Here is a 16,501-nt window from a genome sequence, read left to right as displayed (position 1 = left end):
TCTTTAAGAAGTAATTACTTGTGGCTTTATCTACTCCAAAGTCCCTGCAATCATGTGAGGGCTGTGTCACAGCCTCTCAGGCTGATTTTAATAGCATAACGCTGTGCAAGTGTGTGGCATACCCTGGGTGTATTGCGAGAGTAGGTAGACCTAAGCGATGCTGTGAGGCACGACGAGGTACCACTGGAAGACTGCTCAGGGATAACAGCAGCAAGCAGTCCTGCAGCAGTCCTGTCCGTATCACCGTGAGGTGGGTCTTGGGGTGAACTGATCCCCGAAGTGCACCCAAGCTTTGTCTCATACAGAACTGGATGACTAGCTTCAAGAAAAACCCAGGGAGTGAACTGAGTTGCAAACAGGGAACTGGGGCCTGGAGCGTGGGCTCAGGAGATAAGTTATTTGGCTTTCTTCATGTGCCCTACATTCATCCTGACAGAGTCAAAACAGAACTAAGCTGTAAAAACATTAAGCGTCAAATATAATAATTCTAAAGCTATTTAAAGGAGCTAGAACATCCACAGCTATATATTTCTTGGGTCTTGCATCTGAAGTGGAATTATAGGAAGAATTTATTTTGGCATGAAAGTCGGAGCTCCAGAAAAAAAGCTTAAAACCTAAAGAACTGAGAAATAGATTCCCAAGTCTTCATTTCATTTTATTATCCTACTACACAGTACACCACCAATAGCCAATGAATATCACATCAATACACTTGGGGACAAGTGTTACACAGCTGCGGACACCGCTACGAATGCTTTTCTTTAGTAACTGCAGAACTTGAGAATGTAAAAATGCTTCCATCCCTATGCTTTCATAGTGTTTATTATCAAGATTTAACTTCAAATACTTTTAAGTCTGTCCAGGAGAACAAAGCCTCCAGCTAGTTTTCCCTCCTGCCACTTTTCCTATGATACTCAGCCACAGACTACACTGGAATTCATAAGCTCAGACAGGAATTTTTTTCTGGCTATTATTTGGTCACTCTTCAACCATCCATCTCTGTCTGGGGGAAAACTCTTAAGAATTACTAAGTATCATGATAGTAATTATAAAAAAAAAAATAGTGAAAATTTACAAGCATCTGAGGAATGGCAGCACTATCACATAAGCTCCTTTGGAAGATAACTCCCACTCCAGAGTGGTATTAAGGAAAGCAGATGAAGATTCAGAACTATTAATAGATTGGAGATAATGTTTATCTTGGTGTCTACAAACTGTCTTTCTTATCAAATACTTTGCTACAGAATATGTTTTCAGTGGTATATAGTCAAGCTAAAAGAAAATATTTCTTCTTGAAGGCATGGACTCTGAACTAACTTAGAGGGGCTCTGTTTGGTTAGACCGTATTTTGTTCTTTTAACTCTACGACATACTTTTCCTTAATACACAGTAAGATGAACAACATGATGCCATGCCTGCTCAAGGTGGTGGAGCTCTAGCTCCCAAGCAGCTTCACAGCATACAGTGAAAAGGCTTGTTTTTTGAAAAAGAGAAACGTGGCTGCCTCCACATCCACACCTAAAGAAACATGCACAAGTGCTTGTTTGTGCAGTGAATACTTCAAACGTGCATTGACTGAGTATAAAACAAACTTCTGAAATTCCTTGTGCTGCTTCCCAAAGCCCCACTTCATCTCTGTACAGGCTATGACTTTTCAGAATATTTTTAGTGCATAAGGCAGCTTTTCAATGACCTCTTAACTCTTGTAACTCGTCTCACAGCATAAATCAAACCATGTTGCCCAACTCTTTCCATAGCAGAACTGCACCTTTAAATACCACTAATGCCAGATGGTCTCAGCATATAAAGCAGCATGAGACGACATATTAACGCTACTCAAACAAGCAACTGGTGCTAGCAGCAGACCAATGAAATCAGTCTCAGGCTGCTAATCTTCTCTGTCACCATAGCAACATCTATTTCAGACAATTCTTCAATTTTCAAGCCAGATGAGCTTGTTGGCTCTTAAACTTCGCTATTCAGGGGGTCTTCTGTAGTCAGGTACTTTTTCACTTTGTATTGGCTACTGTTACAACATGGAATTTATTTTTATCAGCTGGTCCATGGAGTATCAAGGAACAGATGCTCCTCTGTTTCTGTTTATTTACAGACTTTTCCACTAACAATTTGTACTGTAAGATTTCCACTGAAGATCTGTACTATTTATTTCCACTGTGGATTTGTTCCCCTAACTGCAACACATTTCCACGTACAGTGTTAAATGTACCTTGCAAATATAGATACGTCTGTTGTGACTCTACCTACCACGCTGAAAGAAAACGAATAATTGGTACCTTCTTCATACCTCAAGGCAAATTTTTAAACAAAACAAAAAAAAATTGTGTATCTGCAGCAGGTAGACAGGGAGACAAACTCTCGATGACTCCTCACCTTATGCCCATTAGCATAGCTGAGTCAGAACAAATACTGGACCTGTTTGCTACTAGGAGAAATCTGGCAGGAAGCAGGTAGGAACTGTATCTTAAAGGTAGATCAAATGCTGAACGACATGCTGTCTATCAAGTACATATATATACACATACATCGGGTACATGGCATAGCCACATGCTAAACTGCAGCATGGAGGATGAGAACCTGAGGCACAGGGAGAGGATGTTCTTGTCCAAAAAGACGAGAAATAAACGGCAGAGCCAGGAAAGAAGTCAGACATCCTTTATCACAAAACCACTTCTCCTGTCTGAGAAACAACTCCCTACAATGACAATGTCTAAACATGTGATAGCCCAGCTCCCAACCCCACAGCCTTTTTCTTCTCTCTATCCCAATGTACTGATGTCACCAAAAAGAAAGAAGAAAGTTCATTCAGAAAGGCACAAACTTTGATTACACATTCCTTAACTGCAGGGTATTACAGTACCAAAGTCACACTTAGCCCTCTTTTTTAAGGGCACACATGCAAGTTGGCTTGAGCATTAGGATTTATAAGCCTCCTGCTTATAATGAAGATTCAGGTGTACAGCTCCTAGTGACTTTAGTTTGATCTGTGGATGCTCAGCAGCTGGGTGGGAGGAGAAATTAAACCCCCGTCTAGTTTATATCAGTTGAAAATCTGACATGGAGAGTCAGCTTACTATAGCCATAAAGCTTCCTTTGAAGTGACAATCTTTCTTATGTGTAAAAAGTGTATATTTAGATTGTAGACTCACCCTGATTCTGCTTATAGTTCTAAAACTGTGCTTTTGTGCAATAAGCCAAAATGCAGAGCCAGCCAAAACTACAAAACCTCCAGTTCAGCATAGGGAAAAACGGTTAATGTTGCATGACGAATTTGCAGGGAGTACACTGTTCATAACAGTGAAGGACAGCAATGAAAGACAATCACACCGCAGGCTCCCTTTACTTTTGAGGGACACAAAAGTAAAAGTAAAAGGACATTCAAATGGCATGTCCTGCAGCTAGAAAACTCACGCTTTCTTGATACCAAAAAAATCTACCGGATCATTGGATTGATATACCAGCAAGGATGCCTTTGCCAGGAAAACAGCTCATTAAACCTTGGCCAGCTGGATGTCCTACCTGATCAAACAATTCTTCCCACTTGGCTTTAAGGCAGATCCACACCTAAGGATAAGTATTCAAAATGGCATACGATGGCTGTTCGCACTGTAGGCAGGCTCTGCAGCCAGAGTAGTGTCTTTCTTTGGCTGTACATGAGGCAGCTCACACTCCACGGTCATGAACAGCTCCATACAAAGACTGACTATCTCAGCTTGCTCCATGGGACTTAATTTGTGAGTAAACAAGGATGTCAGGTTTTGCTCATAATTCAATATGAACAACTACCAGGAAGCACCTAGTAGCTTATACAGCTATAAATGTCTCACTTCAGAAAAATAATTAATTAAAAACGTTTACTGCCTTCGAATTGCCAACCACAGGTTTACGATTAAATATTCTCTCTTACCTGGCCATTGTAGCTACACAGACACGTTTTTAACTCATGCCTTCATACTGAACCAAACCCCTCTGACGATCACCTTGCTACCTGCTGCCGTCATGGGAAGATGGGTGCGGTGCTGATTCAGCCAGCACAACATTAGCGCACTGCAAGAACCCTCCCCTCCAAAAGGAAGGGCCCTGTGGACCAAGACCGCACTTTTAGTCTAGTATCCTCATCCCCAACAGCGCACCTGAAAGGAGTAAACAAGATGACAACTTCAGTGCCACAGGGCAGCTATCATGCCACAGTACATACCTTTGTTTCCATATAATATGGCAGAACTCCAATTCCAAATTCCTAAATCCCAGCAAGTCAAGCGGCTTTCTCCAGCACTGTAGTTCTGTAGAGCTCCTAACCCACTCCCCATACAGCACTAGCTTTCAGCCTTAAACCTGAAATAACACAGGCAGATCTATGTAGCCAAAAGAGCTCAGATTTATGTCACACTGCCAATCAAACCTCCCTACCCTGCTACCATTTTACGGATAAGGATTTGGGGTTTTTTTCAACCTTTTAACTACAAAGACCCTTGGTGTCTTCATTTAGCTTCAGCCTACAAGAAAGTAAGCTTCCAGCATAACATTCTGATCCCTCTGAATTCGCTGAACCCTGGCTTTTGATTTGTGACTTACTCCAAAGCAAAGTATATGAAGTATACACCCTTTATGCCAGTGCTCCTGATTCTACCCATTATTTTAAGTCACTGACCCCGAAGTCTCAAAGTACACACTGCAATTTTCACTTTCCTTGATTCCACAACACTTTACAAGAATTCACCTACAAACCTTTCCAGTTCCCCAGGCTGGGATTCATCAGCTCTTAACCATAAGCTCTTGCACATGCTCCTAAGTTAGAAGCCTGCCCAGTTTTGGCTCCTCCTAGAGTCAGTAGAGAAAACAGACATGTTCAGAGAGCACCGCAGCCCAACCAAGAGGTCTGCCTGCTAATCATCAAAGATTATAGCATGTAGACTTCTAAATCACACACCACATTTGAAAACAAAAATTAGGTAGAATGAATAGAGAATTAATTCTAACTTAGTTTTAATACTAAACTATTGGCCGAGTCTAGTAGCAACTCTATTGTTACAACCAAAAAATTTGTGTTCATTATGAAATAGGAAGACCTGTCTTGTCATAATTACTGTCTGTGTAATTTAAAAGGCTTAAGATATTGATCACTAAATTATAGAAAAATAAACAGTTTCTCCTGAATAAAGTAAATTAAGAACTAATATAATAGCAAGGTCATTTTTAGATAAATCACATTATTACAATTTACTGCCTTTAACAAAATGTTTCATGAAATCTTCGGAAATCACTGTGCTTTATGCGCTTCTCATTAATTCTCTGGAGTTCACGTTGATGTCACCATAATAAAGCATCCCTTTAATCCCAACCAACAACAAAACAGGCCCACCTCCTGTTTTCATTGGAAGCTGCTAAGGCATTCTGCAGATGTGGGAGGTGATGACAACTCTTCTCTTTAAAAGAAATTAAAGTAATTGACTCTTTCAAAAGAAGTGTGATTGTCAAGACCAGCCTGGGTCAGACTGACAAATTCTGGATGCTCTGCATACTCAGACTAATTTTAAGCCTGAGAAAATAAAACAACTGCCTTCTGTAGAGTCATGTTTATTCTTAATGGTTACAGCCCTTTTTAGTACAGCTTGGTTGCCCTTTGTGTTATTCTAGCAAATAAAAGAAACTTCTGAGATGCAGCAGCTGGGATCTATAGCATTTTCACAGGTAGCACACGGCTTCTCTTAACCCTTTTTTAAATGATCTAACAAAAAGGGAAGCCTTTAAATACCTCAGCCAGTGAAGCAATTTGGAGGAAGGGTATTGTATCTCTAGGAAACACTGCAGAGGCTGCCTAGCACAGCTGCCTAACCACACTTGCTGTGAATTTCCATTGACTTCAATGGGAACGTGAATGGCATTAACAACTAGCTGCAAATGTGATCTATAAATGTGCCCACATCTCCCCGACTTTCACCAGTTTCACGAGCACATTTTTCTCTTGGTATTCTACACCTCTGTTTTTAGCTGAGACAGGAAGGTAATTCAGAAATATTATTTATTTAAGAAAGAAAATAGTAAGGAAGAAAAATCTGTTTTCAAAAAACTGAGTGTTATCACATACATTCTAAAAAATATGAAATTATCCAAGGCTCTTAAGAGAGATGCTTTTAAGAAACTCACTCAGCACTCACAACCAGCCATCTCATTGCCAGCAAATCCGACAGCCCTCTCAAGACCCGTGCAACCTACAGAATCTGTGAAGGACGCTGGACATCCCACTCTGAACGCAGGCAGAATCAAAATTGTGCTGCCAGAGGCTATCCCATGCCAAATCCTGGCTGGAGGACTCCAGAGGGACTACCCTAAGAGGCACTACAGCCCATAAGGAATTTCTCTGGAAAGTTAATTACAGCCTCTCAGTCTTCTGCAGAATGAGCGCAGTACAACCAGCCCCAGATCTGCACTCCCAGAAGACGAGTTGGTAGCGTGTCCCCTGCGGTGTTTGACAGGAAAGCCAGAACATCCTCACAAGCTCTGAAAGGAAAATCTGTTCCCCCATGCACAAAGGAAAGAAAAAATCCAAATGCAGAAGGCTACATGAATAACAGCTTCAACCATGTTTTATTCTGCATTTTATTTTATACATCCCTGTAGAGACACCGGCAGCTGCCCGGCTCACACTCTTGGTTGGGCTCTGCGGGTGCTCTTGTTACCCTGCGGCCCGAAGAGCGGCTCACCTTTAAAGAGGATTGCAAACTTAAGCCGTGAGAGAAGCAGTGAAGCTGAATCACAGCTGACAGAAAAATGTGACTGCATAACACGGTCAGCACAGCGTCTCCTGTACTGCTGATAGAAACTGTTTTGCTTATATCCACCCATTTACAGCCCCTACCTTTATGCAGTGCAGCAGGATGGATGTGAACTCAGTGCACCTCGCATTTACCAGCGACCAGTCCTGTATCCTGCAACACCTCCCTCCAGGGAGGGAATACTGAAGAAGCGGCCATTGATAAAAACTGGCATTTGCTTAAGCCTCAAGCATGCAAAAATTAGGTCTGCTCTCTAATATCTACATTTAATAACAAGCTCTTGCCATGTACAATTTGTATTAATGCTCTGCAAAATTGGGAAATTTTAACAGGGCCCATCAAAGAGCTCACAAGATCTTTACTTGCAAATTCCAGGCGTAAGGAAAAGAAGCTTTACAAAATCAAATGCAATTAATTCTAAGTGATAAAATTAGAACGGCCGCATCTGATGACATCACCGTAATCAGGAGACGAGCTGCACGCTCTCTTACCACCACCACTGCTAAAACGCCCTGCCGCCGACTCGAGGGCTGTGTTCGCCCATCTGAAGCGGGGCAGCCCACAGGGCCCACGGGCGATGTCGAGTGGTCTCCCCCCTCCCAGGCTACCGCGCTAAGGCAGCACAGCAGATTGCTGCCCACGCTGGGCTGAAGTCACGGCAGCCTCCTACACGTTTGCTGCTGTTTCTCTTTTTCAAAGAGCAGCACTTGCCCGCAGTTCCCTGGAGTGGCTGCAGAGGAATTTAAATTACAAACATTTAAAAAATATTTCAAAACGGGGTTGGTGCAATGGTGAAATACAAACTTTACAAGCAACAATTTTTTCCCTGTGAATTTGTCAGCTTTACTTACCACAATTTCTTATCACAGAAAGTATTAGCTCACATGGCAGGTGCCACAGCTGAATGAGGGAGTGCTTCAATGACAGAAAAAAAACCCAGGTATGGCTCCCGTATTAGCAGAGAGATCTTGGATTTCCTCATTCATTAATAGACGGTAGAGGCATGATTTCACTTCTCTTTTAATCACCCTTTAACTATGTTTTTGCAGGATGAAACAGCTCCAGCACTGTAGGGCTGGTGTGTGAGAAAGTGAGAGCCTAACGCTGGGCAACTTTTGGGGGGGCCAATACAGGAGCTGCGATCTGGGGAGTCAAGCAGTTTATTTGGGCTCAGTGCCAGCACTGACCCACCCAAGGCATTTCCTCACCCTTCCAAGTGGGGTCTTTGATAAAGTGACGGGTCCAAGGATTAATGCAGCTGAACTGCACCTCGTAAAATCGCCTAAAGTCACGCCCATGGGGTCCTGCAAATGCTCCCAGTCACAACTGTGCCGCTCAGCTGACGCACGGCGTGCTCTCGCCCCAGCAGCTCACAACGTTTTGTCGTTGTTCGAAACTGAAAAGTCCAAAGTCAGTCATTTTCTAGAAGATCAGATGTCTCACTTGGCTACAAATAAACCTTTTCCTTCTATTTGACATATTTTTAAAAACGCTTGTGGGGAGAAGGATGAACAATGAAATCATTAACATTGAAAAAGCCTTCTAAATTAAATGCTGCTTTGAAAAAAACATGAAATATTTTGTTTCCAAAATGCCATTATTCTGATATTTTCAGGATTTCTGTTTCCTTTTCTCTAGCATGAACAATTTGATGAAAATGTCACAAATTTGCGGATCATTTTGTTGTAACAAAATCTGTATTTTCATCCATCCTTTCTCCCCTCCATTTGATGCCAAAGTAATTTTCAGAGCCTACATCTGTAACACGCGTAACCAGTCAATTAATAAGCCTTACTTTGAGGATTTCTTCACAAAACTAAACACTGAAAAATAACCACTATAAAAATCTTAGTAATTCATTAAAAAAAAAAAAAAGAGTTGAGAGAAAATTTTATCTGCACTTTTTTTCATGTAAAGAATAAAAAAAACCAACCCAAGAATCTTGAAATTGTCAAAATGTTTCATTTTCACGTTTGAAGTGGTAATGGAGGGGACCGATCTCACACCACCAAAATCAATGGCGCAAATGAGTCAGAAGTGGCAGCATGCCTACACAAGTGGCTGAACATTAACGGTGGAGGAACTGCTTTTGGCATTAATCAATTCTAAATGTATTTCATTGCTATTAAAGAATACAAACTTGTGCCCCAAATGAGCTTAGTTATGGTAGTAAATAAAGTCTCAAGAGATCAGCATCCATTGGGTGTTTGTTCAACAGAACATCAGATATCCAAAGCAAGAGCCAATTTCCTCTCTCAGGAGTAGTCAGTGTTCTCCTGCACCTGAATTAAGGCAAAATATTGTTTACTTTGTCCAAGAAATCACCTGTGCTTTACTGTCAACTGTCCTCTGGTTTCCCTTGGTGCATCATCAACTTCCCACAATCTCTTTCGCCTTGCTTTATCTCACCTTGCCATTCATCATCTTCTGTCAACTTTGCCAATTTTCGGCAAGCATAAGGAAAAAAAAATTGTATGTTCTTACATAATCAAAGCCACTCCAAAACGTTCCGCTCACTTCCAGTCTAGGTTCACACAACACCTTCTGCGCCTAACCACGGGAACAGTCTCATTAAAGTCTTCCTCTGCATTGACCTTCTAGTCCCCACCGACTCAAAGTGAGGTTATCTGCAAGGAAGAGCTGCCTCAGTATAAAACTGTTAAAGTTCAAACAACTTCAGCTCCAGGTTTTGCTTCTCCTTATTCAGGGCCGCCTTCTCCATCAGTGATTACAAGCTCCGATAACCCACACGGGTGCAATATCAGCCTAAAGAAACTGCTGCCACAAAAAAAAAAAAAAGTGAAATATTAGAACAAACTCTGGCATGAACCAGAAGGGAAACAGCTGGCGTGGCATTCAGGTCTGCAGAGAAGGCAGCACATTAATGTAGGATCAGAAACTTTAGGCATTCTCACACTTCTGGCATTTAGCACGCCCTTGGGAAGAGCTCAGTGAAGGCCATGCTCGTCTTCCAAGTGACTAATCTGACTTTCCAAGATTTTCCAAGACACTTTGTATGCTTATACATAAACCCAGACTGGCTCAGATGGAGTCATTCCTGTTTCCAGTGCAGTATCAGGACTTTAAAAAAGAATCCTTATGATGTATATTTACCCCAGCAAAAGATGAGGTCTTAAAGATTTGTTCCAGTTGCTTCATTCACTAAGGATTTGGTTCCGTTGCTTTGGAAGTCTAAAGCACGTTTCTAAGATTTTCCTATTTCTCTCATGCATTTTTTCCCAAATACTGTACATACATTAAAAATGCATTTTCAAAAATAGCTGATATTCTAAAATTAAAGTTGATTTATATGCTTACATATGATCAAATGCATTCAGACAATACTGCATGGCCATGCAATATGTGAGATTATGCAACGTATGCATGTATGTGCAGCATTTGTTTTACTCAGTACAAAGCCTCTTTACTCAGTACAAACTGTCTTTACTGATGCTCTGCTGACGCTTTCCTGAATTAGTCATCAACTTGCTCACTAAGTGAACAGAAACATCTTTTTTTTGTTTTCACAGCAGCTCACTAGAAAATTCAGGTACCAGGTACCACCCCTGCACATTCACCAGGCTTCTAGAAGCATGAGCTCTCTACAGACTGTAAACTTATGAGCCACAGTATAGATTTCATTTATACTTAGATGTATTTTAATGTAAACCCTGTGACACTCAGATTATCTTGTAGGAACAGGTTACATTCAGGAACAACTACTTCTTAGCCTATTGTAAAAAAAGAGAAAATAACTATGTGTGTGTGTGTGCCTGTGAATCTCTCTGTCACTTTTTTAACAGTAGATGATGATAAATCAGGTCCTGAGCCTGCAAATTTTTAAGCACACAAAATATCCTTATTGCAGTAGTTGCCCTGGGAATCAAGTGTGGATGCTCAAGAGTGAGCGAGGATCCTCCCTCAGGTAAGAGCTGCAGAATCAGCCTCGTATTTCCTGCTGAGGCTGGTACAAGGCTCCACTTCTTTTACTGCTCAGCTTAAAAAAACTCACATAGAAAAATAAACAGTGCTACCTTTTACTACACAGCAGAAGAAAGGGCATGTTATTAAGAAGAAAACACCTCCAACACAACCGCAGGTGCTTAGGCTCTGGAACAGAGAAGCAGGGATGTTATCGGTGCCTTTACAATTACGGCAAGGAGCACAACCACAACTAGGCATGGGGTACGATCATTGCCCTTCCTAAACAGGTCCTGTGTTTCTCTCATGGGCCACTGCAGACAGCGAAAGCTGCAGCAGCTCTCCGCTTTTTGAGAAATGCTCAGTACCTCGCAGAACGAGATTGAGGATTTAAATAAAACAATTTATTTGCTCTGGTTCAAAGCCTGGTTAATCCTCTGCAAAAACCAGCATTTTCTAGCATCCACCACTAAAGGTTGCCAGGACTCATCACATTCCCTGACATGTGATCTGGACACTACAACATGCAGCATTTGCATCTAGAGGGCTCCCTTTTGTGAGGGACCGAGCACATTCTAGGAGACGCTTGACATTCACGGTAGCTCGTATGGTGGACGCAATCCATAGGAAATTTTCTTTCCAGCGGTTTGTTATCGCTCATTGATATAAAGTTGGATTCTGTCTTGCCTGGGCTCAGTGACAAACCCTTTCCCACGTCCCTGATGCCAACAGGGGAATCGGCGTGTCTCTAGGAAGAGGCATGGCCCCACCTCAGACTGCACAGAGCGCTCTTCTTGTCCCTGTTTCAGCTGCCTTGACAGAGGTGCCAGATAAATGAGCTGTAGTGTCTGTTCCCTGACAGTAACACAAAGTCACAACAATAACCGTGTGCAAATTACAGAGCGGCGACAGATTAATTCTTAGCTTCAGGATCACCCTTCGTATCAAGATGGCAACACACCACCAAGAAATTTTTCAAGTTTCACTGCAATTCTTACATTTGTCATTTCAAGACAATGCTTTGCTACCCTGCCTTCCTCTTCTGTCTTCCTTACGTCCGATACCCTATGACCCCTAAGTTTTATCAGTAGCCCTAATAGAGTCAGCAAAAATGTATATCCCTTGATGCCCCTCTAAGTTCCTTGAGGATGCAAAGCACGGTTATATTTAGGTCATAAAGCAGAACGTTAAGCACAAATTGTATAGACCAAATCTCCAGAGACCCACAGAATCCACATCTCCACCTAAAAATCACAGACTTCCAGGCCTGTTCTGTAACCTACTGAGGGAAACGTGAAGACACGACTGCAGGCGGCTTATGGTTGGGCCTCAGGTACTGAGCAGCTTTCCAGATTAAGCCTTTTCACATACAGACACACACAATACAATCAATTCTGAAGTTGGAAACGATAAAAAATGCACCCTTGCAGGCGTAAAACAAACACACAGTGTCAATCGCATCCCTTTTTATAAAAAAAGACGTCTCAGACCCCAGGTACACATAACCACATATCCCGAGACATCTGTGCACACGCCCGTAGCCCGACACGGCGAGGCCGTTCCCACAGGCGGCCTGGCCCCGTTACAGGGCTCACACAGGCACATTCATACCTAATGCTTTTTTCCGCGACGGTCTGGTTCGTGCCAGGGGACGGGGAGGCCAACGCCTTCCCCGTCAGCACATCTGCACCAGGTGCTTCCCCGGGGCGCGGAGGGGCGCGGAGGGGCGCGGAGGGGCGCGGAGGGGCGCGGAGGGGCGCGGAGGGGCGCGGAGGGGCGCGCCGGCATCCCGTGATCGCTGCTGCTGCTGCATCTTCCGCTATCTCACAGCGGTTCGAGCGTGCTTCTCTCTTTAACGGGGCGCTAAATCCAACGGCGGAGACATAAAGAGGCTGAGCGCCGGCGAGCGCTCGCAGCCGGGGCCGCTACTAGGGCGAGGATTTTAGGGACAGCACCTGCCCGCTCCGCCGGGCCCCGGGCAGCGCCCCCGGGCAGCAGCCCCGCTCCGCCCCGCCGGTACCTGCCGCCAGGTGCGGGCACCGCCCGCCGCCGCAGCCCCCCTTACCGGGCTCATGCTCGCCGGGGCGGTCGGAGACCTCGATGACCAGGAGCTCTCGGCCCTCGGCGCTGCGCCCCACCGTGTAGATCCTGCTGATGGCGGGGCACTGCAGCCACACGGCCACCAGCGCCTCCCGCAGCTCGGCGTAGCGGTGGTACTCGAAGGAGATGCCCTCCTCGGCGCTCAGCCGCCGCCGCCGGCTGGCGACCCCCGCCCCTCCCGCCGCCGGCTCCGCCGCCGCCGCCCGGCACGCAGCGAGCACCCCGCAGAGCGCCAGCAGCGCCCGCACCCGCACCGCCATCCCGCCTGCCCGCCGCCCCGCAGCTGCCGCCGGCCCCGGCGGGAGGGAGGGACGGAGGGAGCGGGGGGCGGGCGGAGGCGGCGGGCGGGGAGCGGAGGGGAGGGACGGGACCGGAGGCGGAGCCGCAAGATGGGGGCGGGAGCCGCTAAAGCGGCGTTCGTCAACTGATCTCCATGTCCCGGTGGAGAAAAGCACTGGGAGAGCCCATTCCTCAGTGGGTTCCCCAACGGGGCGTGACTTCTACGTTGCTTTATTTTATTTGGTGAAATCCTTTTCTTCTGCACGGAGTCCACGCAGTCCCACCGAGGTAACCCACTGGCAAAAACCCAACTGAACAGGCGGAGCCCTCCGTGGAAGATTCAGATAGTACTCCTGCAGAATAGCGTGCATGTATTTGATGGGCCTCACAGCGAGAACCATAAGCAATCATCTCCAAGGCAGCTTGCTCACCAGCTGTAAGGTGGCTCTGCTGCCCCACAGAGAGCGAAGGATGAAGCAAGGCTTCCTTTCTGTTACTGAGAATACTTACTTAGAGAGCACGTCCCCGTATCTTCAACGGGAAAGCTCTAGTGAGGAATCATTCACAATATATTAATAAATTAGAGCCTCTTCCAGAGCGCAGATACTGCAGGACTTCTGAAGCCATCTGTTTTTAAAACCTTTTTTTATAGGCATAGGTGTTTAGACTTCATTGAAACAGCCTGTAAAGGACAACTGGTAAAGGCGAAACGCTAAAGAGCAACTTCTGTATCATGGGGGGTTTATTATTTTTAAAGGACACAAAGCCTCACTGGAAAAGTTTGAGAGCTTCAAAATTCTGAAGACTGTGAAAATCACACATCCAATTCATCCTTCCACAAAGAGAATCTTGTCCCGAATAATTTAATACCCTCATGTTCTAATCTAAAAGGGTGAGCCTGTGTAACATCCCCTTTCATCACCAATTCATACTGAATCAATTTTCAGGGAGATTTGTTAATAATCCTTTGTGATCCTATGGATATTTTCCTAAATTATGGGTTGTCTAGTTCCAACTAAGAAGTTAATGGAAATAATGTCTTCTCGGAGAACATCTTCATTGACGCTTGGTGATACACCAGCTTGGAAACTCAGCCAGCATCTGAAACTCAGACCTGCAGATGCAACTGCTATATATAAATACTTACATATCTATTTGTCTATATTTACCTATACTTGTGTCCTGGTTTCAGATGGGGTAGAGTTAAATTTCTTCGTAGTAGCTAGTATGGGGCTGTGTTTTGGATTTGTGCTGGAAACAGCGGTGATAATGTGGAGACGTTTTAGTTGTTGCTAAGCAGCGCTTACACTGGTCAAGGACTTTTTCAGCTCCCCATGCCCTGCCGGGTGCACAAGAAGCTGGGAGGGGGCACAGCCAGGACAGCTGACCCCCACTGACCTACAGCATATTCCATACCATATGACATCGTGCTCAGTATATATATCTGGGGGAAGGAGGAGGGGGGGGCGGGACATTCAGAGTGATGGCGTTTGTCTTCCCAAGTAACCGTTACGCGTGATGGAGCCCTGCTTTCCTGGAGACGGCTGAACACCTGCCTGCCCATGGGAAGGAGTGAATGAATTCCTTGGTTTGCTTTGCTTCCGCGCGCAGCTTTTGCTTTACCTATTAAACTGTCTTTATCTCAAACCATGAGTTACCTCACTTTTACTCTTTCGATTCTCTCGCCCGTCCCACCGGGGGGGAGTGAGCGAGCAGCTGCGTGGTGCTTGGTCGCTGACTGGGGCTCAACCACAACACTTGTTATCTTTCAGTGTCCTGACTGTCAGTCCTGGATGATTTGATGCATTTTTTCATAGCAAGAACCAAAGGTCAGCTCACCCGGTCCTTACCATCTTTCAGAGCCAACTGGGTTCAGAAGCTTCTCTGCCCAGTTAGTCCCAGGGTTACAAGGATGCAGCCATATGCAAAGGCACCTTCAGAGCACTCTTGGATCCTTCAACTCTCTGTTCTTACTGCCAGAACTTTGGGAGGCACCTATCCTCCCATGTCACATTAGCTCCGGGCTTATGACAAGGCAAATGCAAATTTGCTCTAAGCATTTTGCAAGACTTGGATGTGCAGAGACTCCCTGATACGTTTTCTCTTACCAAGATCACTGTTCAGATTTAGGATCACAGAAGGGCCATCCCTCTCACTTCTCTCCTCCCTAACAGCATGAATTGTATTGTAAATTTATTTGTGGCTTCACACCACTTCAGAATTATGTGCAGTATGCGCGATGCTCTCAGAGCCGCAAAATGAACTACAAATAAAGGTAAGTGACCTAGAACTCAAAAGATTCACATCTTTTATCAGTTTTGTTGGCTACATTCATCACAGGCTAAATATTCCTTCCTTTCTTCACTTTCCCCTGTGCCTTATGCACAAAGTAAACAAATCTGTTGACGGTGTGATTTTAAACCCACTTTGTGGGAGAACTTCCTGATCAGTCAAAAAAAGACTTTGTGCAGCGTAGCAACTCTCATTGGCTTCCCATAAATCTATTTCCCCCAAATACAATGTCACTAAAAGATACAATATTTCTTTTCACCTATTCAAGCAGAGAATTACTATTCCACTACACAAAATTAGTCTCACAACTAGGTCTGAATGCATTTCCATTTGTTTCATAATTATTAACTCTCATCCCTAAAGAAATTAAGAGAACGAGTACTTACAAAAACACATGCGTATACACACCTTGTGTAAAACAGGGCATTTTATAGACTATCAAATATTTCGAGTTTTCACATCCTAATTTCATTTTAATAAGGCATTAAGAAACAATGGGCAGACTCTCAGAGAGTTTAGGAGCATTCACAGAACCGAGCAGGAGGAATAAATTGATGGCCTCCATTGTATGCAATCCCTCTTCCCGTTTTCCATAGTTCAGAGATGATGACTGTCATCACAGGCAAAGGCCAAATTTCCTTGTAATACAGAAAAAGTTTTGCACGTGCTTTGTCCCAGAGGGATACTCTAACGCCAAGGGCATTCCCAGGCTATATGCATAACCAGGCTCCTGGGTATGGCCTTGGTAAGCTAATAATATTAATTAGAGGAGGGAATAGAGCTCAAGTGTTCCCTGTATAGAAAATGTCCTGATCAGCAGATTTCAAATCTGGTTTACCTCTCTCTTATATCTATATATGACACCAAATAGTAGATTATATTTTGCTAAGAGATGCTGCCTAAATAATTTGGTAATAGTGAAGAAAACTTCAGTGACATTTACAAAAATACAGACTTACAGACAAATATACATACAAACATATAATATTCATATATATTTACATATCATTCCATTCTTTTGGCCAAAACAATTTGCTGAATGTGAGTCAAGTTTTCAAATACTTTTGACTTGCCTGAATCGGTCTTTTCCAGCAGTTCATGACTCACCAGCAAGC

The 16,501-nt window shown here is 44.0% G+C and overlaps 1 protein-coding gene across 1 annotated transcript in view; it reads right to left on the bottom strand.

Annotated features, from left to right (window-relative positions):
- CPE (carboxypeptidase E) overlaps positions 1-13,129 on the bottom strand; it is a 59,988-nt gene extending 46,859 nt beyond the window's left edge. Inside the window, exon 1 of the mRNA XM_075091074.1 lies at positions 12,781-13,129. Coding sequence (XP_074947175.1) covers positions 12,781-13,075 — 295 coding nt within the window. The 5' untranslated portion in view covers positions 13,076-13,129. The remainder of the gene's footprint in view (positions 1-12,780) is intronic.
- Positions 13,130-16,501: the final 3,372 nt, after the last annotated feature.

This window comes from Phalacrocorax aristotelis, chromosome 4 (assembly GCF_949628215.1).
Source record: "Phalacrocorax aristotelis chromosome 4, bGulAri2.1, whole genome shotgun sequence".
Taxonomy (NCBI): domain Eukaryota; kingdom Metazoa; phylum Chordata; class Aves; order Suliformes; family Phalacrocoracidae; genus Phalacrocorax; species Phalacrocorax aristotelis.
The sequence above is the reverse complement of the archived record's forward strand: the minus strand, read 5'-3'. Positions and strand labels throughout refer to the sequence as shown.